Here is a 24,834-nt window from a genome sequence, read left to right on the forward strand (position 1 = left end):
AGGGTGGGAGTGTGAGCTTTTTTGGCAGACAACCTGTCCATGTACCTGTGTTTTTTTCAATGGAACAGATACAAAGGCAACATTTTTACACTTTGACTGGTGTCTGAATTTTTGCTGAATGAGTTTGTGATCATTTTCGATTTCAGTGATTAGAATTGAATATTCACATTTGTTGAAGACAGAAAAAGCAGGCCTTTTCTAGACATGAACATCTGTAAAAACTGTAAGGGTTGACTGTACAATAAGCTACACAAGCAAATCTACAACTGGAAATACAAAACTAAGGGCCAATTCACACTATGTGCGGTGACAAACCTCCAATTATCAAAATGTTGTTTTCTGAACCATAACATTTACATTATACATCTACATATTTATACTTTTATATTTGGTACTATTTTGGGATATGTTGGATAATGTTTATTTTTTTTTTTGTTTAGTTTAAATGGAATGGTTATTAATAAAAAAAAAAAAAAAAAAAAAGTATTTTTGTACTCACCATAAAATCCTTTTCTTGGAAGTCCATTGAGGGACACAGTCTCACGTTTGGGTTATACTACTGCCTACAGAAGGATTGGCCACTGGCCAAAAAACTACCCCGTTTCCTCGAAAATAAGACCGGGTCTTATATTGATTTTGGTCACAAAAAACGCACTAGGGCTTATTTTCAGGGTAGGGCTTATTTATTTACGGTATGTACATTAGGTTGTTTTAAAAAAAAAATCCTGTTTCTTTAAAGCATGATAGACAACACAGTGTTTGTGCGGTGTCATCTATCCCTCTCTATTTTCCTGTTAAAATCTAAAAATTCTGTGTCCTCCGTCTTCCCCCTCAGGTCAGGGGTCCGTTTTTTAGATCATTCTGAATTGATTGTAAAGTAATCCGTTTTTTTCTACAGTTCAGTCAGTCCCGTTTTATACCGTATAAAAGAAATGTTTTAACAACTTTTATGGTACCGTATGCTGCTCTTCTCTGAGATGAGGAAAGATGAGGAAAGATGAGGAAAGAGAATGTGACGTCCAGCACGCTCCGTGCACTACGGTAAAGAGGGAGAGGGTGCAGACGTCAACGGGAGGAGAGGAGGAAAAAGAAGAGCCGCGATTGCCGCTGACGTCAGTGCACTGAAGACAGAGGGGACGCCGACAAGTGGAGGAAAGAGAACAGCCGAGATATCGGCTGACGTCAGCCCGCTCCATGCGCAGAAGAGGAAGGGGCAGCAGACATACGGGAGGAGAACATGTTTTTTTAAATACAGCTGTAAACGGAGACACTGGCCAATATTTACAAAAGCATTAAAGGATTCCTAATGAGATTTACTAGGGCTTATTTTCGAGGTAGGGCTTATATTGCAGCCCACCCTGATAATCCAGATAAGTCTTATTTTCGGGGTAGGGCTTACTTTCAGGGAAACACGGTACTATAGACCAACCCAGTATAACCTCTCCTACCAGCACGCCATAGTTCCGCAGCACAGCAGTACCAAGTGCATGATTACAGAGGGGTGGGACCGGTGTCCCTTAGTGGAGTTCAAGAAAAGGATTTTACTGTAAGTAAAAAAAAAAAACACTTTTTATTCTCATCTATTTAGGGACATAGAAGTATTGCCTGAAGCACCATGCGCTTGAAACTGGATTCAGATTAGGTCAAAATGTCAACCTGGTAGAATATCAAGAAAGCGTGAACAGAAGACCAGCAGTCTAGTAAATATGGGAAACCGCTACTTGATGCCAGAAAATGCAAGAATCACACAAAGATTGTAGGTTGCCCATTGACATGAAAAGGTGGAACCCAGTACTTAAGACCTAAGCTTAGATGATGGTCTGAGTCATGTTGAGATAGAACATTTAAGGGTGAAGTTTCCTTCCAGGTTGAATATTCAAAGACACTAGGACACGCCTGAGCAATTAATGAGACGGGCGAGCAATAAACATACCAATAGGCCCAAGAACAACAGGGGGTCAATGTTATGAGAAAGTATCCTCTTTGCATTGCTTCCTTTGTGTGAAATCCCTGTTTCTGTCAGCCCCTCTACTATCCTATGAAAAACTGACTACACTATACAGGAGAATACATTGTGGTCAGTTCTCTAGCTATGCTGGGAACTGCTCTCGTCCATTGATCAGACTTGTCCCTACACTCCACTGCTGCACTGCTATTCACTGGGAAGATAAGTGTATGGTTTCTTCTCCTCCCCCCAGCTCTTATGTAACTGAGAACAGAGGGCATGTAAGCACTTCTAAAAAAAAAGGGGGGGGGGGTATTACATTTTTTTATATACACAAATGTTTTGCCTTTCATTTCACTGTAAACTAAATGGGTTGTTTTACAAGGTGATCGTTTACAAATCACTTTAAGAGTACTGAATTGTTGCACCCTCTCAGCTCGACTGCTGTAAATGTATAATATTTAAGGAGAACATCTAGGATTGCAGTTCTTGTATAAAGGAACACTGAATGATTTTTTTAAAGCACTAAATTACATATTTTTATGTAAACCTAGGATGTGACCTTTTACATTTGCTTGTTAGGTTATATACAGCACTTATGGTAGTTGTAAACCCTTACAACACACTTTTTGCTACAGGCAAGCCTATAATAAGGCTTACCTGTAGCTACCCTGGATATCTCTTAAACCTGAACGGTTTAGGGGACATCCCCTGTATTTGAATGTACCAACGTCATCGGCACATGCCCACTGAAGCGATGGCAGGTACGTGTCAATGCTTCAGTGAGTGTGTTACCCGCTGTGTACGGGCACTGCAGCGAGGGCTTCAATCTCAGGTGAGTATTACATAATGAGCCGGTATGCCATTCATACTAGCTCATTATGCCTTTGTCTTGCAAGTGTTAGTTTTTTGTTTTTTTTCCAAAGTGGGTTTACAACAATTTTTAAGTGAAAGAAAACAATTTCTTAAAAAATGTTCCCTCTCCATTTTCTTACTTATTCTGCCTAATCTGTATTAAAAAAATAAATACCAAAAAGGAGGGTGTACTTACCTATTTTTTATCTGCTCGTCTGGTCGTTAGCGCCCCCTCCTCACTCCTGCAGCAGTCGCTCACTGACACAGGGGAGCTGTGAGATTACATGACCGGACTACAGCAGATTAAAAATAGGTAAATACACACACCTTTTATACAGGTTAGTTGGAAAAATTAGGAGGGGGGGGGGGGGGACATTTTCAGGGGCTGGTCTTCCATCTTAAGGGTTAAGAGTGCAGCACAGTGATTGTACTTTACTGCTTTTTTTTATTTTAGTGAAAACCAGATCATATACATATTTAACTACTTCCAGCCCAGGCCAATTATGACATCTCTCCTACATGTTACTTAGAACACCCAAGCATTATACAGCACCTCACAAAAGTAAGTACACCCCTCACATTTTTGTGAATATTTTATTATATCTTTTCACGTGACAACACTGAAGAAATTACACTTTGCTACAATGTAAAGTAGTGCGTGTACAGCTTGTATAACTGTAAATTTGCTGTCCCCTAAAAATAACTCACACAGCCATTAATGTCTGAACCGCCGGCAACAAAAGTGAGTACACCCCTAAGAGAAAATGTCCAAATTGGGACCCATTAGCCATTTTCCCTCCCCGGTGTCATGTAACTCGTTAAAGTTACAAAGTCTCAGGTGTGAATGGGGAGCAGGCGTGTTAAATTTGGTGTTATCGCTCTCTCACACTGAGCTGCAGTATAATGGCAAAGACCATACAGAGGTTTAACAGGACAGGTTCCACGCAGAACAGCTCTCTTCATGGTTGGCCAAAGGGGTTGAGTTGAGTGCACGTGTTCTGCACCGCTCCCATGTCATACTACCCATAGCTATATCCAGAGGTGGTCTTTGGAAAATACAGTGCTTTGCCAAAGTATTCGGCCCCCTTGAACTTTGCGACCTTTTGCCACATTTCAGGCTTCAAACATAAAGATATAAAACTGTAATTTTTTTTTTGAAGAAACAAGTGGGACACAATCATTTAGTGGAACAAAATTTATTGGATATTTCAAACTTTTTTAGCAAAAAAAAAAAAAAAAATAATTGGGCATGCAAAATTATTTAGCCCCCTTAAAGGGGTTGTAAAGACAAAAATATTTTCCTCTTAAATTAAAGTCTGACAGTAGCTGATAAAGTAAAAAGTAATGTTTTGCATTATAACTAGTTTGATACCTGTTGAAATCAAGCTGTTTTATTCACCTCCAGCACTCCTGAATCATTATTCTCACTGACTTCCTGGTTTGCGGTGCGCATTCATTCTTGCTACATCACGGCCTAATGGGAACTACAGTTCCCATTAGGCTTAGCCTCCATGCCTGTGAGGGATAAGTGAGCATCTTCACGCAGGGCTGTAGTCATAGGGAGGGGGTGAGCACATTCTGCTTTCCACCATGCAAAACGGCTCAGAGGCTGGTGGAAAGCAAGAAGAGGAGAGACAGGAAATGGCATTTTCAAACCTGGATTACTGTATTTTGGAGGTCAAAAGAAAAAACGAGGTAAGTGATATTTAAATGCTCTAGCTTACAGCAATCAATTGATCTAATAAAAAATGAACCTTTAGTGTTCCTTTAAGTTAATACTTTGTAGCGCCACCTTTTGCTGCGATTACAGCTGGAAGTCGCTTGGGGTATGTCTCTATCAGTTTTGCACATCGAGAGACTGAAGTTTTTGCCCATTCCTCCTTGCAAAACAGCTCGAGCTCAGTGAGGTTGGATGGAGAGCGTTTGTGAACAGCAGTTTTCAGTTCTTTCCACAGATTCTCGATTGGATTCAGGTCTGGACTTTGACTTGGCCATTCTAACACCTGGATAAGTTTATTTGTGAACCATTCCATTGTAGATTTTGCTTTATGTTTTGGATCATTGTCTTGTTGGAAGACAAATCTCCGTCCCAGTCTCAGGTCTTTTGCAGACTCCATCAGGTTTTCTTCCAGAATGGTCCTGTATTTGGCTCCATCCATCTTCCCATCAATTTTAACCATCTTCCCTGTCCCTGCTGAAGAAAAGCAGCCCCAAACCATGATGCTGCCACCACCATGTTTGACAGTGGGGATGGTGTGTTCAGGGGGATGAGCTGTGTTGCTTTTACATAACGTTTTGCATTGTTGCCAAAAAGTTCGATTTTGGTTTCATCTGACCAGAGCACCTTCTTCCACATGTTTGGTGTGTCTCCCAGGTGGCTTGTGGCAAACTTTAAATGACACTTTTTATGGATATCTTTAAAAAAAGGCTTTTTTCTTGCCACTCTTCCATAAAGGCCAGATTTGTGCAGTATACGACTGATTGTTGTCCTATGGACAGAGTCTCCCACCTCAGCTGTAGATCTCTGCAGTTCATCCAGAGTGATCATGGGCCTCTTGGCTGCATCTCTGATCAGTCTTCTTGTATGAGCTGAAAGTTTAGAGGGACGGCCAGGTCTTCATAGATTTGCAGTGGTCCGATACTCCTTCCATTTCAATATTATCGCTTGCACAGTGCTCCTTGGGATGTTTAAAGCTTGGAAAATCTTTTTGTATCCAAATCCAGCTTTAAACTTCTCCACAACAATATCTCGGACCTGCCTGGTGTGTTCCTTGTTCTTCATGATGCTCTCTGCGCTTTAAACAGACCTCTGAGACTATCACAGTGCAGGTGCATTTATACGGAGACTTGATTACACACAGGTGGATTCTATTTATCATCAGTAGTCATTTAGGTCAACATTGGATCATTCAGAGATCCTCACTGAACTTCTGGAGAGAGTTTGCTGCACTGAAAGTAAAGGGGCTGAATAATTTTGCACGCCCAATTTTTCAGTTTTTTATTTGTTAAAAAAGTTTGAAATATCCAATAAATTTCGTTCCATGATTGTGTCCCACTTGTTGTTGATTCTTCAAAAAAAAGTTACAGTTTTATATCTTTATGTTTGAAGCCTGAAATGTGGCAAAAGGTCGCAAAGTTCAAGGGGGCCGAATACTTTCGCAAGGCACTGTAGAAGTATGAGTTCTGTCAGCATTGCTGCAGAGGTTAAAAGGGGTGGGGTGTCAGCCTGTCAGTGCTCAGACCATACTCCACACTGCCTCAAAATGGGTCTGCATGGCTTTCATCCCAGAAGGAAGCCTCTTTAAAATATGATGCACAACAAAGCCCGCAAACAGTTTGCTGAAGACAAGCAGACTAAGAACATGGATTACTGCAGAGTTCGACAATTTCCGGGCGCTAGGTCGTGATTGCGACTAGAATTAGCGACCTGCTGCCTGGGTTGAGCTGGGGTATCCTGCGTCTCCGCTTCCCCCCCCCGCTGTGCGATCGCGGGGCGCCGGTCCAGCCGGTAATTGAGGCCGCTACTTTGCGGCCTATAATTCCTACTGTAGTCTGGTACCATCTTGTGGTCGCCGCTGGTATGACAAGAGACAACCAGCATTACTAATGGGGATTTCTGCCTGTATTTACTAGGGCTGCGCATCTTCACCGGTCTCACGATTCGATGCGATTACGATTATCAAGTCCACGATTCGATTCGATTCGGCGATGCATCACGATTGCAGCGCAAGTGCGCATGGCTCTCCCCCCAAAATACTAAAGGAGATGATCAGAGACTGCAGACATGCTACAGGAGATGATTAGAGACTGCAGACATGCTACAGGAGATGATCAGAGACTGCAGACATGCTACAGGAGATGATCAGAGACTGCAGACATGCTTCAGGAGATGATCAGAGACTGCAGACATGCTACAGGAGATGATCAGAGACTGCAGACATGCTACAGGAGATGATCAGAGACTGCAGACATGCTACAGGAGATGATCAGAGACTGCAGACATGCTACAGGAGATGATCAGAGACTGCAGACATGCTACAGGAGATGATCAGTGACTGCAGACATGCTTCAGGAGATGATCAGAGACTGCAGACATGCTTCAGGAGATGATCAGAGACTGCAGACATGCTACAGGAGATGATCAGAGACTGCAGACATGCTACAGGAGATGATCAGAGACTGCAGACATAGTACAGGAGATGATCAGAGACTGCAGACATAGTACAGGAGATGATCAGAGACTGCAGACATAGTACAGGAGATGATCAGAGACTGCAGACATAGTACAGGAGATGATCAGAGACTGCAGACATAGTACAGGAGATGATCAGAGACTGCGGACATAGTACATGAGATGATCAGAGACTGCGGACATAGTACAGGAGATGATCAGAGACTGCGGACATAGTACAGGAGATGATCAGAGATTCAGAGATTGTGGACATAGTACAGGAGATGGTCTATATTTCTCCTCCATACAGCCCAGTCCCTGCAGTGACAATGACTTATCACAGGTGACACATCAGATTCCACTACATGCCCGTACCCCCCCTGTGTCCCCGGATAACAGCACCCCCTCCTCCTCAGTACTTACATGCTGTTCTGCGCAGTGCGCACACAGGATGATTGGAGGGAACAATGAGGAAAAATACATGATTTTGCCTGTGCATTTTCAGTGTGTTTTTATGTGCTGACATTGTCATCAATACGCCCTTTAAAAATGCACAGATGACAATGAACCCTCAATAAAAATATCAGTACAGCGAGGACTACCGTGTTATTTATTTTCTATTAAAATTAACACATTCCCAAGTCCTCGCTGTACTGACATTTTTTATTGAGGGTTCATTGTCATCTGTGCATTTTTAAAGGGTGTAAATCGGGTGAAACTCCCCTTTAAAAAGTGCACAGGAATACACATGGCTGCTGGGGGGCAGGACTCAGGGATTACATTCCACAACTGACAGAGCCCTGTGAGTTTCACTGCACTGCACTGTCTGCTGAAATTTCTCTGACTCTTTGCACATTCCAGCACACTAGGAGTTAACACAGTGGAATGTGCAGAGAGTCAGAGAAATGCCTGCACAGGCAGAGCAGTGTAGGAATCAGACTGCTGATAAAATACCTGTGATACTAAATGCTGTTATAGCCAGGGCTGTAATGTGCTTTTTACAACATATGCAGAATCATCATACCTCATGTCTCCGTGTGTATATTACTTTCCCCTCATGTGACTCCATGCTCAGACCTGCCTCTTTCTCCTCTCATCTCCCCTGATGTCCGTTCTCAGCCCCGCCCATCGTCTATAGCTAAAGTAACAGATCACGAGAGGCGGGCGGGGCTGAGATCAGAAGAGACTTTGAGACGAGGGATGTGAGAGGACAGAGGAAGAGAGAGGCGGGCCGGACCATGGATCACATGATCGCATGTACAGTTACTATACACGGAGCTACGAGGTATGAATCTGCATACATTTTTAAAAAAAGCACACAGAGCGATTGCCACTTAATGGATTACAACGCGCATTTATAAAAAAAAACATTTTAAAAGACCTGCTCGGAGCGATCTCCCGGGAGGGGCGGGGCAAGTCGGGATGACGTCACCCGACATCGATTATTGGGGTCACATGCATCGATGCCGAATCGGGGGGCCCCGAATCGCGATGCATCGATGCATCGATTATATTCAACACCCCTAGTATTTACTGCCGCCCATTTCCTTCCCAAAGTGGAGAAGAGCAGGAAGTGATTGTGCCCATCTGGCGCCTTTTGCCTAATGGTGAGTGTGGGGGGGGAGCTGGTTTAAAAAGCTTCATATAGCCTTATTTTTTTTAAATAGCTTTTTTTTGTTAAGTAAAAACTGTTTTTTTTTTCTTAATTAAAATGTAATTATTTATCATCTCCCTGCTTGGCCCTTTTCACCTCTTTTTATATATATATTTTTTATTCTAACACCCTAGACAATAAAATGGCGGTCGTTGCAATACAGTCACACCGTATTTGCACAGCGGTCTTACAAGCACACTTTTTTGGGAAAAAATACACTTTTTTTAAATTAAAAAATAAGACAACAGTAAAGTTAGCCCAATTTCTTTTTTATATTGTGAAAGATAATCTTACACGGAGTAAATTGATACCCAACATGTCACGCTTCAAAATTGCGCTCGCTCGTGAAATGGCGAAAAACATTTACTTTTTAAAATTTTCCGAGACGTTAAAAAAATTCTACAGGTTGCATGTTTTGAGTTACAGAGGAGGTCTAGAGCTAGAATTATTTCTCTCGCTCTACCAATCGCGGCGATACCACTGCATATGGGGGGGGGGGGGGGGAACATGGCTGCATATGGGGGGGGGGGGAACATGGCTGCATATGGGGGGGGGGAACATGGCTGCATATGGGGGGGGGGGGGGAGACATGGCTGCATATGGGGGGGGGGGAGACATGGCTGCATATGGGGGGGGGGGAGACATGGCTGCATATGGGGGGGGGGAGACATGGCTGCATATGGGGGGGGAGACATGGCTGCATATGGGGGGGGGGAGACATGGCTGCATATGGGGGGGGAGACATGGCTGCATATGGGGGGGGGAGACATGGCTGCATATGGGGGGGGACATGGCTGCATATGGGGGGGGGAGACATGGCTGCATCTAGGGGGGGGACATGGCTGCATCTAGGGGGGGACATGGCTGCATCTAGGGGGGGGACATGGCTGCATCTAGGGGGGGACATGGCTGCATCTAGGGGGGGACATGGCTGCATCTAGGGGGGGGCATGGCTGCATCTAGGGGGGGACATGGCTGCATCTAGGGGGGGACATGGCTGCATCTAGGGGGGGACATGGCTGCATCTAGGGGGGGACATGGCTGCATCTAGGGGGGGACATGGCTGCATCTAGGGGGGGACATGGCTGCATCTAGGGGGGGACATGGCTGCATCTAGGGGGGGACATGGCTGCATCTAGGGGGCCTAGGGGGGACATGGCTGCATCTAGGGGGGGACATGGCTGCATCTAGGGGGGGACATGGCTGCATCTAGGGGGGGACATGGCTGCATCTAGGGGGGGACATGGCTGCATCTAGGGGGGGACATGGCTGCATCTAGGGGGGACATGGCTGCATCTAGGGGGGGACATGGCTGCATCTAGGGGGGGGACATGGCTGCATCTAGGGGGGGACATGGCTGCATCTGTGGGGGGACATGGCTGCATTTGGGGACACATTTAAAAAAAATTATCGCTATTCGGTATCGGCGAGTACTTGAAAAAAGGTATCGGTACTTGTACTCAGTTCTAAAAAAGTGGTATCGGGACAACCCTAGAGGGAACCATGAATGCCAACATGTACTGTGACATACTAAAGCAGAGCATGATCCCCTCCCCTTCGGAGAATGGGCGGCAGGGCAGTATTCCAAAATAACGCCCCCGAACACACCTCCAAGATGACCACTGCCTTGCTAAAGAAGCTGAGGGTAAAGGTGATGAACTGGCCAAGCATGTTTCCAGACCTAAACCCTATTGAGCATCTGTGGGACATCCTCAAACGGAAGGTGGAGGAGCGTAAGGTGTCTAACATCCACCAGCTCCGTGATGTTGTCATGGAGGAGTGGAAGAGGACTCCAGTCACAACCTGTGAAGCTCTGGTGAACTCCATGCCCACAAGGGTTAAGGCAGTGCTGGAAAATAATGGTGGCCACACAAAATATTGAGACTTGGGCCCAATTTGGACATTTTCACTTAGGGATGTACTCACTTTTGTTGCCAGCTGTTTAGACATTAATGGCTGTGTGTTGAGTTATTTTGAGGGCACAGCACATGTACACTGTTATACAAGCTGTACACTCACTTCTTTACATTGTAGCAAAGTGTCATTTCTTCAGTGTTGTCACATGAAAAGATCGAATAAAATATTTACAAAAACGTGAGCGGTGTATTCACTTTTGTGAGATTCTGTATATATTTTTAGGTAGAGACCCTAGAGAATAAAATGGCAGGTGTTGCAACTTTTTTTTTTATGTCACACAGTATTTACGCAGCAATCTTTCAAAGGCTCGTGGTACGGCACCAAACTACAGTACTTCAACTGTGAAAGTGCATATAAGCTTTACATTTTATGCAACATAATTCCCATAATAGGAATTCCAAATAAATTCTTTGAAAAGTGAAATAATCTGCCGACAGTTTTTTTTGTAAAGAAAAAAAAAAAAAAAAAAAAAAAATCATGCTTACCATTGTGACTAGATTACCAAACCATTGGTGCGCTAATTCATGTCCAACAACTAGTGCCACCCACTGCCGGGAGGAAGAGCAAGAGTTCTTTGGATCAATAAGCAGAGCCGTCTCCCTACAGTCAAGATAAAAAGTGGCCTCAATACATTACATAAGAAAAAGCTTCTAGGGGATCAATAAAACCGTATGACTTTAGACCAGTGTGACGTTAGACTTTCTCAACATTATGAAATCCAGTATTTAACAAAGTACTCCCTGGAGCTGGTTGAAAACCAACATGAAATCTCCCTGATGTGAGCAAATACTAGTACCTGTAAAGCGAGGAAAAAAAATAAAAATCTAAAATAGTAAGTAAGCTATTAGAGGGCATTTACTATATAAAAGTAAAAAGTACTACCACTTGTGTGGAATTGTAAAAAAAAGTGATGGTAAACTATAAGTCAAATACAAGGGGCTGCATGGCATCTCGTGGACTTTTCTATTATTTATATCTGATGGATTTATTGCACTGAAGACACTGGGGGGGGGGAGGCACACAAAGCAGCTATGCTCACCCCTCCCCCCCGCTGTCCATTCAGAGAAGCCTTTGCATTATGTGAATACATTCACAAAATACAAAGGCTTCTGTGAATGGGCAGGGGAGGGGGGGGGAGTGGAGGAGTGGTGGGCAAAGCAGCTACGTCAAATGTGCTGTTCAAGATGCATAGCCCAGAAGGATCAATGTCAGGCTCCTAGAACTACAGCATTAGCGGTCTTCTGGGAGTACTATAAAGTTGTCAAATATAAATAGAGCCAAGCCCAGGAGGTATCATGCATAGTGTGCCTTCATTTGCATTTTTTTTATTTTACAAAAGAAATGGATTTCTGTAATTCAGCATTAAATTATGCCCCCAGTTTCCAACAACTGCTATAGCATATCTACAGTCTCTTGCCATCCCCTGCTGCATGTCTGAAGTATTAGACAGTTATCTTAAGCATTACATTTACTAAATTTCATGTGCAGTCCTTTGGTAATGTTAAGGGCCAAGGAAAAAGGAAAACCGCGCTGACTCCAAGTAAATTAAAGGAAGCCAAAGGCAGCAGCTTAAGTGTAATGAAGTCTATGCATGAAGATAAAAAAAACTTGTGTAGCAGCCCCCCAAATATTTACCCGAGCCCCCCTCTCGATCCAGTGATGTCCAGAAGAGCCTTACCTGTCTGGGGACTCGCACTCCTGATTGGCTTTTGGCAGCAGCAGGAGCCACTGAGCCGGAAGGAGCGGGGCCAAGCCACGGTTGTGTGTGTGAATGGACACAGAAGTGGCTCAGCTTGGGTGCCCCCATAGCAAGCTGCTTGCTATGGGGGTACCTGGCAGGAGTGGGGGACCAGAAGCGCCGACGTGGGACCCGAGAAGAGGAGGATCCAAGTTGCTCTGCAAAACTAGTGCACAGAGCACATATTTTTTAATATAAGAAAAACAAGACTTTATTCACGGTTTAACTACATAGCTATTAGTAAACCAAGGTTCCAGAAGAGGACAAGGAAACACCATATGTACCTGTATGTGACCAGGCCCCAGTTTTCCATGGCTCCTGTGAAAAACAAAGAGTGTAAGGAAGCGAAGCAGGGCAGGAGACATTTGTATCATCTGTACAGCATGCTAGTTAGTAAAAACTTTACCGGCTGCAAAGTCTGCAATGGCAATGAGGTCAATCTTGGGAAGAGGGTAGGGCACATTGAAGTAATCCTTATAGAAAGGCAGAGTTTTAGCAGCAACCTGAAGGAACAATTACACACAAGTGGTTGGTGAGGGTATTCATAACACAAAAACTAAATCGGCAGACCCAAAAACAGAACCTACCTCCAAAGCAAACTTTCCCTGTTCAGCTTTCCCAACTGGAGTGTAAACACGAACCAGCACTCCGTCCGAAGAACGAGCTTCCACAAAGTCGTACTCTCCCACCACGAAGGCCACAAGGTAGGTTGACATGATAGGTGTGCGAGCAAACTTCACTTCCACCAAGTTATTGTCATCTGGGTATGCCTTGCGCTCAATTAGATTCTACAGAATAGGGTACAAATTTGGAGCAAGAAAGTAAACATCTTGGAAAAACAAAGCAAATTTAAAATGTCTGTAGGACAAATCTGTCCTTTTGCAATAAGACTCAGCAATTGCTGCTTCCACGTTGCGCATGGCAGATAAAGGGTAGTGACCTTGAGGTTTGGGTTCATCCCAATGTGGAAGATTTACAGTATAGTCTGCAGCCAGATAGGGTTAAACCTAAAGGCAAAGCCTTTGTCTGTGGTGGGGGGGAAGACAAACCTCACTGAAATGGTTTGGGCACCACAGTTGGTGCACATTTTGCATAATTCCCTAGTGTGGTTCCCACACAGATGACAGACAAGACTCCCATATCTGAAAGGGTAGAATTCGATTGCCTACCTTACAACTGCCCAAAGATAGCAGGGGTCTCGCTGTACCACATGCAAGAATATATTTCCTGGCTGCGTGACTGCAGCACTTTGCAGAACGGGGAATCAAACACAGCTGATCCCAATAAACTGTCAAATACCATCTCTTGGCCCAATTGGAGGCGGGTGGGTTTTGGGATTCCCCGCGGTACCCTTTATTGAAACTAATAAAGCGTGGAATGAAATTAAACCGATCAGGATATATGATGGGGTGTCTCAATATTCACCCATCTGGGAGGGAGGGCATTTTGAGGAGCTTGGGAGGGAGGGCATTTTGAGGAGCTTGGTATTCTAAAGCCCCGTACACACGATCAGAATTTCCGATGGAAAAAGTCAGACTGACTTTTTCCATCGGAAATTCCGACCGTGTGTATGCCCCATTGGACTTTTTCCAGAGGAATTCTGCCAGAGTTTAGATAGAGAACATGTTCTCTTTTACTGTGATGGAATTCTGTCGGAATTCCGATGTGAGTTTTGCCGGGCAAAACCCAGATCGTATGTACGGGGCCATAAGGCTCCAGTTTCAAAAAGTTTCTCGACTACTTATTGCGATTTCCGCCTGCGATTTACATTGACATCTGTGCAAAAGCTGCACAGATGTCTGTAATTGCAGCCGAAATCGGGACTGACAAGCAGGAGTGAAATTTTGCGAGTTCAGCTGAACTTGCACGGCTTCATTCCAGCAGCCCAGTGCTAAAATCTCCAGTGCGTTTTTAGTCGGCTAAAATAATTTTAGACAACTAAAATCGAATGGTTTTTGTTACATTGTAATGCATTTAGTATTTCTCTACAATTTCCGGACTCATTATATACGAAAGTGAAAAATCGAATAGGCTATTATTTATGGTATTAAGGTTACACAGATTTTGTCAAGGTCTTTAAGGTAAACCACGTTTCATTACAAGAATATTGCTTTTTTTTTTAAACAGAAGTGTAACATTAAAAAAAACTCTGTGGTATGCCACCATGCAGTGCACATTTACTTGAACTTTTCTGCTTTAACAACTTCACCCCCCCCCCCCCCCCCAAGGATTTACCCCCCCTCCCAAGGATTTACCCCCCCTTAATGACCAGGCCATTTTTGCAATATGGCACTGCGTATCTTTGACAATTGCGCAGTCGTGCACCGCTGTACCCAAACAAAGTGTATGTCCTTTTTTCCCCACAAATAGAGCTAATGGTGGTATTTGATCACCTCTGTGGTTTTTATTTTTTGCGCTATAAACTGTTTGACTGGGCCATTATCATAGGACGTCCGCCCAGAACGAGAACCGCACCGCCCCTCCGTCATTTGATGGTGAGAAACTGGTTAAAGTGTACCTGTGCTCAGACTATGCTCGCTTAGGCTCCATTCACACCATGGCATTCCATTTTGCGGGTGGAATCGCTGCAATTCTGCCCACGATTCAGAAACACTGCAAATCACGGGACGCCCTTGCGATTCCCACTATTTTGAATGGCACCAAATCACGGCTCAAAATGGAACACAATGGTGTAAATGGAGCCTAAAGTATTCACAAATTCTGAACAAGCACCAAAAGCATTTCAAAACTTTTATAATTTTATAAGGGGCACCATTTCTATTGCACCAGAATCTTGGCAGCCTACCAGCATTTAAATGTAAACATAAGATGTTTCCAAGCTGTTGGATACTTACTGACTGAAACCAGACTAAATTCTGCTGTGATCCTTCAGAATTAAATACTTCAAATTTCAAATAGCTGAAGAAGGCAGGGGTGACTTGTGCTGGGCAGGTGAATTTGAGGATTTGTGCTGAGAGAGGGAGGATTTGGAGATTCATTTGTGCTGAGAAAGGGGATGGGTTAGTGCTGAGCAGAGGATTGTATCGAGGGAGGGTTGTGCTGCAGATGTGGAATTGAGACATTCTATGCATGGTAAAAAACCTGCGTGCAGCCCCCCTAATACTCACCTGAGCCCCCTCGCGATCTAGCAATGTGCACAGGAGCCACGGTTGTCCTGGATCTCACTCTTCTCATTGGCTGACACACAGCAGCACTAGCCATTGGCTTCCACTGCTGGTAATCACAGCCAGCGAGCTGGGGAGAGAGTGGGGGCGGGTCGAGCCGTGGCTCTGTGTGTCTTATGGACACAAAGCAGGGCGCTGAAGCACACACCAGTGCCCCCATAACAAGTGCCTCACAATTGGGGATAGTCAAAGGAGAGGAGCTAGGAACGCCAGTGGGGGACCCGAGAAGAAGAGGATCAGGGCTGCTCTGTGCAAAAGCATTGCACAGAACAGACAAGTATAACTTTTTTTTTTTAAACAAACACACAAACATTTAGATTCACTTTAAGCAGTGATACACCAGGCCTGCCCAGTCCATCTATGTTAATTACAGAACAGGCCCTCTCCTACATTTGGGAAATGATGGGAAGTTATTCTTTAATCCTAACACTTCCGGTTCTAGTGCGACAATGCTGCGCCTCCATAAAGTACAGCGAGTGAGGTTACAGGTAAGGCAAGAACGCAAAGTCTGCTAAGGGAGTATGTCAGTCATATTGCCATATTAGAGAACTTTCGGGCACACAAAGCAAGTAATGTTACTTAAGGAGCAGATGCCACTGACAAGTGCCAAATAGAGGGCTATACCCAAACCCAGTAAAGTAGTGGCGTACAAAATCACATATGGGACTGGTCTTAAACAGTTCAGAGGATGGAAGCGAACACTTACTGAAAATGGCATCACTGGGCAGGAGAGCCCTACTGTATTTCTTGCTGGAACATCTTGTGATGAAAAGACTGAGCAAAGAGCAACAAAAGAGGCCCTGCTGTACCCAAGGGCCCAGGTATAATCTACCCACTTCCTGTGATGCAATTTTCGCTAAGGGATCTACAACAGGAAGTCTGAAGTGTAGGTGGATGCCCTTATCAAAACCGTGGCAGCAGGAGATTAAAAAAAAACAGCTCCAATAGAGCCGACGTGCCCAAAATAAAGAATAAAGAGATGGCTACCACAGTAGAAAAAAAAATATATAAAGAACGTGGCAAATTGCACAAAGAACAGTCTCAAAAGGCAAGTTTTCAGGGTCATCCTGTGATTGCAGGCTCAAACTGGCTCTGGAAAACCTGCAGAAAACTGCTGTGGTGACTGTGCTAATCAGGTGGTCCGGTAGGTGCAACGTGTTCTAGGCAGTGCAGGTCACTCTTTAGGAAGTCCACTACAGTGAAGAATCAGATGGATTGTCACAAGAAGTACCAAATTTAGGGCAGTCTGGGAAGCCACTGCGCTTGTTGGCTGCTAAAAAGTTTGATCAGAATTCTAGGATCCAGCATGAAACCATCAGCAGCTGCTTAAAGAATCTTTCACACTAGTCTAGATCCAGCAATGATGGAGAAGACATCCTTTCTTTTCAGGACGCCAAGCTAAAAACTAGAGCCCTCAAACAGGTTTAGAGGTATCGTCACTAGGAGAGAGCTGGACACTTTTTGATTTGCATAATTTACAAACCTCTGGCTGGCTGTACAATACATACACACACGTAAAGGATTATTGAGTTGTGTGCTCCAAGGAAGTGAAGATCACAAGAAGAATTTCAATAGATCTGCTCACCAAAAGCACGTATTTTTACTTTAACCTCATATCTCATCAAGACAGGCGTCATCACCAAATCATTACTCGATCAGTGTTTCTCAACTCCAGTCCTCAAGGCACCAACAGGTCATGTTTTCAGGCTTTCCACTATTTTGCACAGGTGATTTTATCAGCTTCACTGCCTTCATAATGCCCACAGCTGGTTCACCTGAGGAAATGAGGAACACATGACCTGTTGGGGTGCCTTGAGGACTGGAGTTGAGAAACACTGCTTTATGTAGTATGCCTTGCGTTGGTGGAGGTAGGGGTGGAGGAGAGGTGGGTGCACAAAGCAAATGACCGATACCAGTCAGTTTTCCCAGTTCAAAAGTTAGAGTGGGTGTAACCCTAGAAAAAAATGCTCCTGTCCCTTTAAAGCATAGTGCTTTTTCAACGTCATTTGTCCCTTTCCATGTTGAACAATACCTAGTTGATCCTGTCCGTTCATGTGTTCCCCTCTGTATCATGGCTGCTGATCCATAATAGCATGGTTAGTTTACATTCCTGCTCACTCTGCTCAGCGTTTCTTCATCTCCTTCACTCCCTAACCCCGTAATTTCCATAGTCTGAGCAGCCGATCTCCTCCCCTCCAGCTTTGATTGGGTAATCTGCTGCAGCTGCTCCTCCCCTTTGGTAAAGTGGTTGTAAAGTAACATTATATGCCATCTTTGCCCAGCTCTGCTGTGTGGCCACGTCCTCCCTCTGATAGTTTGCATATGCCAGAAGTGAATCTCAGCCCCTCCCACTGTACTCCTTTAGATCTAGAAGGAGAGCAGATGGAGGAAATGTGATTACACAGCAGAACTAAGCAAAGCAGGCATTTAGTATTAGAATTAAAATATAAATAAATAACCAGTATCCAATATGTTCCTAAACTGAGGAAAAATTATAATAGATGGGACTTAACCACTTTGCAGATAAAAAAAAAACAGCTTGCTTTAAGTTACAGAGCACTTGCATTGTTAAAGATGGGGAGGTAACACAAATCTGAGCAGGTTACAAATGGGTGCGTCCAGATAACTGGAATGTAAGAAGTGTATATAGAGATGAATTATTCACTATACTTGAGTGATTTGCAAACTGTTTTTTATGCTGAGAGCTTATCTGAGCCAAAGATGCAGCATCTGTGGAGTTTAGTCTGCAGCTGAGGCAAGTGTGAAGATGTCAAACATGTTGCCCAGAAGTAATGCAGCACCAAACACCCATATACAAGCCCATGCACTGACAGTTATTCAAAAGAATAAAGTTCAATTGAGAAAAAAGTGCTGTTCTGAACTTTACCCTGTATTAGCAAATCCGCCTGATAACACCAACATTCTTTTAGGCAACTGGTTGTACATTACCATTTACACGGTCTTATCTATAGAAAGCTATCATACCATGACTGTCAATATGAAAGTGATTGGATTTATTGGGGGGGGGGGGGGGGGGGACAACATTTGTGAGCAGCCGATATAGATTTTAAACTCAGTAGTGAAGCAGAAATCTTACCATATTTGACAAAGCTACCCTGTCCTTAGGGACAATGAGAATAACATCAAAGGTTGCTTTGATAGCAGGCTCATCCCAGCAGGGGAAAGCTCTTCGTGCATCTGTGGCCTGTAAAGAGAACAGATGCGTTCCATGTCACATTCACAATACTAGCAACGCATTACTAAGGCACAGCAAGGCACAGTAAGTTGTTCTAATCAATCCCCGGAGCCTCGTGTCCTTACCTCAAACTGAGTGACTGCAGCATAGCGAACCTCTCCAGAAGCTGTATTGTATTTACTTCGATAGAAACCTTTCATTTTATCATTCAACTCGCCGACAAAATCTATTTTCAACATCCCCGTACCTGAACATATATATATAAAAAAGGTAAACAAAATAGGACAGCGACATAATACACATGATGCTTAAAGCGGGGGTTCACCCTATCGACGGAAATTTTTTATTTTTTTTTATTTTACCATAAAATCAGGCATTGTAGCGCGAGCTACAGTATGCCTGTCCCGAATTTTTTACCCCCGTACTCACCTTGTTCTCGTAGATTGAAGATACCGGGGAATGGGCGTGCCTATGGAGACGGAGGATGATTGACGGCCGGCTCTGGCGCGTCACGCTTCTCCGGAAATAGCCCAAATAGGCTTGGTCTTCACGATGCGTGCGCATAGCCTGTGCGCAGGCGCCGTGAAGAGCCGAGACCTACTCCGGCTGTCTTCGGGGAGAGTGACGTGCCAGGGCCGGCCGTCAATCATCCTCCCTCTCCATAGGCACGCCCATTCCCCGCGGGAGCCGAAATCTACGATGTCCGATTACAAGGTGAGTCCGGGGTTAAAAAAATCGGGACAGGCATACTGTAGCTCGCGCTACAATGCCTGTCTCGATGGTAAAATGTGTCGGGGGGGGGGGGGGGTGAACTACCGCTTTAACATTAGTCTCTACTCCATTTAGAACATTCCTAAAAATCAACAGCACAAAATGCTTTACAATTATCCGCCAGAAATCATCTTCTGTGCCCCTCTCTATAGCCAAATGTTATTACAGATTGGTGACTTACACCTCTTATGGCTAAGCCCTAAAAACTACCATGTCCAACAGGACTGTCATCAAGGCCGGTAAGGGTACTCAGACAGGATGGCGGCTGGTACAGCTTTGTCCTGTCATGGAAAGTAGGCCCCCTGCACATAAGATATACATATAAACCCTTAGGACCCATTTACCTACTCTGTGCAGTATCATCATAAATGGCATTTGAATGCATTGTAAATAATGAATGGGCTGCCTTAAAGCAATGCATAATAACGTGTGCGCATTAACGCACTGCAACAGAAGACTCAAGCATGAATGGGACCTTGCGAATTACATTCAGTTTTCTAAAGAACTGTGTATGAAACAGCAGTCATATTATTCCTTTTTTTATAAAATACCTAATTTCAACAGAGGACTTGTGGTAAGAATAATCAATGTAATATTTTTTATACACGATTTCATTGGAGGACACGTGTTGTGAATGTAATTTATTTGTATTTATTTTTTTACACATGCTATTGAATATTTGTTAATTGTATTAATTTTTTATTTTTATAAATACCAATTATATTTATTTTTTAATTATTGAAAGAAGGCTGGTTATTGTGTGGATTTTTTTTTTCCGAACCTGACTTTTACTCCAGTGACAGCTGCATTGCATTTCTCAGGTTTTCTGATGGAGGCAAACAATATCTGCATAATGTTTTAAACCAGCTGCTTGTATTCTCAAATCGGAAGCTCATAGCAATGCAGTTAAACCTCATGTACACTGGCTGCGCCTAAACTTGAATTTAGGAGCTTTTGGCATTTTTTTGGATAAAGCCCCTAAACTCAAATTAATAAAAGCCTGAATGTCGATGTACACTTAGGCTTTTGTAGAGTTTAGCGTCAGTTAACATCCCTCTCCTGAACGCAGAAGACTCGTATTCAGGAGAGTAATGTTTTATCCAAAAACCGCCAAATATGGCAAACACTAGCTACGTTTAGCGCTTGGAGCGTTTATTAAATTTCAACGGCAAGTACTCTGGCAAAATGAAAAAAAACGTGGTACCACTTTTTTGCCACGTTTAAAGTTTTTCTACTGCCAGGAAAGTTTCCTTTAGGGAAGGTCAGTGTATATGTAGCCCAATACAATTGTATGAAGGGACAGGGAGGTCATCCTATTAAAAAAATGTCTACACAAAGGCCTTTGGACATACTTTATCCCCAATAGGGAGTACCTGCAGCAGGATTTCTGAATGAAAAGTCTGCAGGGCAACACAGGGTCCTCCAATGATTGTGTCTTACTGCCATGCCAAATGCACAAACATCCCTCTCGAAATAAGGGAGTACCTTTTGATGGGAAGCAGGTATCAATGTAAATTTCAGCCCCTAAGGGGAAGGAGGGGGATACCTCTGGCAGAAAGGTATAGTGCACTGAATGGTCGACATCTGGTGTTCCCCACCTAAGAGGTCTTGAAAAATCTCCAAGTGAAAAGAAAATTTCTCCATACACCATCAACTGAGAAAGTCAAGCTACTAATTTTCCACATTTGGAATGTGCACTGGTTGGGTGACCATGTAATTTAGATGTTCAGCATTGAAGGAATTATCCAAATCACCCATAGTTCCAGAATGTTGACTTGGAAAGAAGCTTTCTCAAGCAACCAGGTCCCCTGCACCGACAGGGTGTTCAGGACTCCTCCCCAGCCCCACTGTAGAAGTAGAAATGCCCTGTATAGAGCAGTATAAAGGAGGAGGACAGCTAGATACTCTAAGCAATGAGTAAGTTCCAGCAATAATTTGAGATCCAGGATCCATCCAAACCTCTGCAGTTTTTGAACAGCTTGCATGACATTGAGTCTGGGCCAACTGTTCCCTCAGTAGAAAGTTGTTTAGGTATCCCACTACGGTAACGCCCCAAGATCAGAACAAGTACAGAGAGTAGCACCTTGATGAAGACCCAAGGTGCAGTGGACAGACCAAAAGGGCAACAAGCTGGTAAATGTTGCATGCCTCATGCAAAATGCAGGCAGCATTGATGCACCAGAAAGATGGGGACAAGCAAGTTAGCATCTTTAAAGCTGACCTTCACTCTGACTGAACTTCCTTTTGAAAACCTTAGAGTGTAGGCAAGGACAGAGCTTCAAGGTTCTCAAAAGGAGGAAATGGAAGGGCCAAAAGAACCCCAATGGCCACAAATGAAGAGTGGCTGTGTGTCAATAAATGTAAGAGGTGGTTTGAGGGACCAGTGCCCAAATTCCAGATTCTCATATAAGAGAATTGAAAGACAACACAAAAAATATGAAAATGAAGCCCCCTCAACAATCAGAGGTAAATGGGAAAGAATACTAGTCAGTGCCAAAGGTGGGCTGTAAAAAGAATAGGTTTACCAGATCAGACCCGGATTAGGGCTACCCTTATATCATAAATTCAAGGTAGAAAAAGCAACAATGAACTTAACAGAATGGATGGCAAGGTCGTAAGGCTTACTGAGCTGGCATCATTTCAGCTCTGATGTAAACTTTTTGCCCTTGACAGCAAAAGGGTTAAGCTATACTACAAATAATCCAGTTTGGCAAGCACTGACCACACACTGACGACATTGGAACACAGATACACACACGTTAACAGCCCCTATAAAAAGTACACCAAGCTCTCTCTAAAAATGAGACGCCAACAGTTTTATACCCAAGAAATGCATTCTGTAAAAAAATAAAAATAAACAATTTTTAGAGCACGAACAGAGTTTCCACTTACCCTTTTGTAGGGTGCTTGGAAAAGACAAGGTCACCTTTTCATCTTCATTCTGGTAATTGAAACCTGTGGCATGAATTTCTGCAACAAAAAAAACACCACACTTAAAAGATGTCAAGCACATTGTCAGATCTGAAAAAGGTGCACCCAGTCAGACTTTCAGACTTCAAGATTCAGAATTCAAAAGCAACACATGGACAAAATGATCACCATAGGCGAACTAAAAAGGTACTTTTAAAATAAAAGTTCACCCTAAAATCTGTAAATCCAAGACTAACCCATCAAGCCGGTAAAGAAGAAAATCGCTATGCATACCTTTTCTGAAGAAGCAACGGTCTCAAGCTGAGCTGTCAGCAGCAGCTTATCTGTGGAGGCGGGTGCAGAGAGAGCAGCCAACAACAGAAGCCCCATAGTAACTCTATGGGTAAAGTCACTTTCTAGGCATTTGCCATTTTCCGCTGATGGAGATCGGACTGGCTTTAGAAAAAAGGTATGTACAGTATAGCGACTTTACAGGGCTAGATAGGTTAGTCTTAGGTTGTGGATGCCAGTAGATTTACAGATTATCATTTTTGTGTATTTAGCTTATATTTATTAAATTCAAGAAGTAGTATTGGTAACACCCCAACAAAAATAAATAACCCTGTTTAAAAAACAAAAAGGGGGGGGGAGGGTGTAGAAAAGTAATGGAAAAGCTAACAAATAAACCAGAAATAAATACCTAACAACAAATGGTGCAGCATGATAGTTTTTTCTATTGGCCAAAAAAAAAAAGCAACTCCAAAAGCTCAAAAACACTGTATAAATATGTGCCAAAAAATGTCCGAATACACTATTGCTCAGGTATGAAAGTGGATGTATGTAAACCCTCAAAAATACCCAATGAAGTGAACAGCCTCAGTTGATACACAGAGATGAACCAAATCTCCCTACATAAGTTTATATACAGTTTAGAAAGTTCAGATTGCGTCAGATTTTTTCTTCCCGTTTAAGCTCTGGTTCACACTGGTGCGATTTGACATGTGAAATCGGCGACATTCTGGCAATGGCACCATCCTAATGGTGCGACTCTCTGCATCTGTGGTTGTAACCTTAACCATGATCCTGATACAACCACCTCTCAGGACATGTGTATGTAAATTTATATATCGATCTATCTATATAATAAATATATATAATACTGGCCACTATGGAGGTGGTTAAAGAAGTAGGTCCAAAGCTCTTTTGGCCGGACTTCTACTGTAGGTCACAGGAGTACACTCCTGTGACCTGCATTCAGCTGACCGCGAGCTGAGCCCATCACTAAACTGGTCCCAATATTGGGACCCACCCAGATGTCTGACGGGGAGCCTGAGCCAGCCACTCGCATCCCCTCCACAGCCCGACACTCTACAGAGTGCTGGAGGAGCAGCAGAGAGAGAAGTGACAGTCACAGGCTCTCTGCTCACTAAAGACTGAGCGATCAGCGGTCTTTGATCACTAATTTCTTGGTTAAGGCAATAGAGAACAGATGCAGAATCTTATCCATGCTGCGTCCAGGCGAATATAATTTTTTTTTATTTTTTTCCCAAAACCAGCACTTCTCTTAAAGTGATAGTAAACTCTGTACTACCACTTTTACCTACAGGTAAGCCTATAAGGCTTACCTGTAGGTATAAAGAATATCTCCTAAACCTGTACGGTTTAGGAGATATTCCCCTCGCAATGAGCCGCTGACTGCAGCGGCACATGCGCAGCGGGGATCCTCGGCTAAAGACCCGGAAGACAAGGCGAGGCAAGATGACATCTCCCTCGGCGTGGACCAGGTAAGTTCCCCACGCCTCGTTCCAAGGTAAGTATTTCATAATGAGCTAGTATGCAGTGCATACTAGCTCATTATGGCTTTTGCCTTTCAGATTATATATATATATATATATATATATATATATATATATATATATATATATATATATATATATATATATATATATATATATATATATATAAATAATATTTTTTAATAAAAAAAAAAAAAAACACCAGCAGGTTTACTACCGCTACAAAAACTATAGCTTCTAACTTTTAATAAACATACACTTACCTGTTCCACGGTCCAGAGGGAGGGGGCGCCTAGGGGCAGAGGAGTCACGGCTTAGGCAGCCCCTAGGTGGAAGTAGGAAGAGGGACAGGAAGTCCCACTCCTAACGAAGCCCCCACTCCCCCCCCCCCCCCCCCAAAAAAAATTACATGCCAAATGTGGCATGTTAGGGGGCGAGGAGTGCTTAAAGCAGAAGTTCCAATTTTGGGTGGAACGCTGCTTTAAGGCTCTGTATTTTAGAATGGCTCGGCACAAAATACGGAATTTGAAAACTCTGCCCTTTCTTGTGGCAAATAGCAGAGTATGAAAATTAGGACAAAGCCCAAAAACTTTATGCAGCAACCACGCTCAGAGACAAATATTAGCCTACGCACAATAGAAAACTTTTATCCAGTGATATACATATCATAAATCAATGCTTCCTATTAGACTGCAT

The 24,834-nt window shown here is 43.5% G+C and overlaps 1 protein-coding gene across 1 annotated transcript in view; it reads right to left on the reverse strand.

Moving 5' to 3' along the window:
- The window catches only part of NPEPPS (aminopeptidase puromycin sensitive), a 117,705-nt gene that overhangs the window by 39,962 nt on the left and 52,909 nt on the right, over window positions 1–24,834 (reverse strand). The window contains exons 3-9 of the mRNA XM_040329795.1: window positions 22,325–22,402; window positions 18,787–18,908; window positions 18,563–18,670; window positions 12,868–13,068; window positions 12,687–12,783; window positions 12,565–12,598; window positions 11,028–11,142 (exon numbers count right to left, since the gene is read on the reverse strand). Coding sequence (XP_040185729.1) covers window positions 11,028–11,142; window positions 12,565–12,598; window positions 12,687–12,783; window positions 12,868–13,068; window positions 18,563–18,670; window positions 18,787–18,908; window positions 22,325–22,402 — 755 coding nt within the window. The remainder of the gene's footprint in view (window positions 1–11,027; window positions 11,143–12,564; window positions 12,599–12,686; window positions 12,784–12,867; window positions 13,069–18,562; window positions 18,671–18,786; window positions 18,909–22,324; window positions 22,403–24,834) is intronic.

The sequence above is a fragment of the Rana temporaria genome, chromosome 12 (genome assembly GCF_905171775.1).
Source record: "Rana temporaria chromosome 12, aRanTem1.1, whole genome shotgun sequence".
In the NCBI taxonomy this organism is placed as follows: domain Eukaryota; kingdom Metazoa; phylum Chordata; class Amphibia; order Anura; family Ranidae; genus Rana; species Rana temporaria.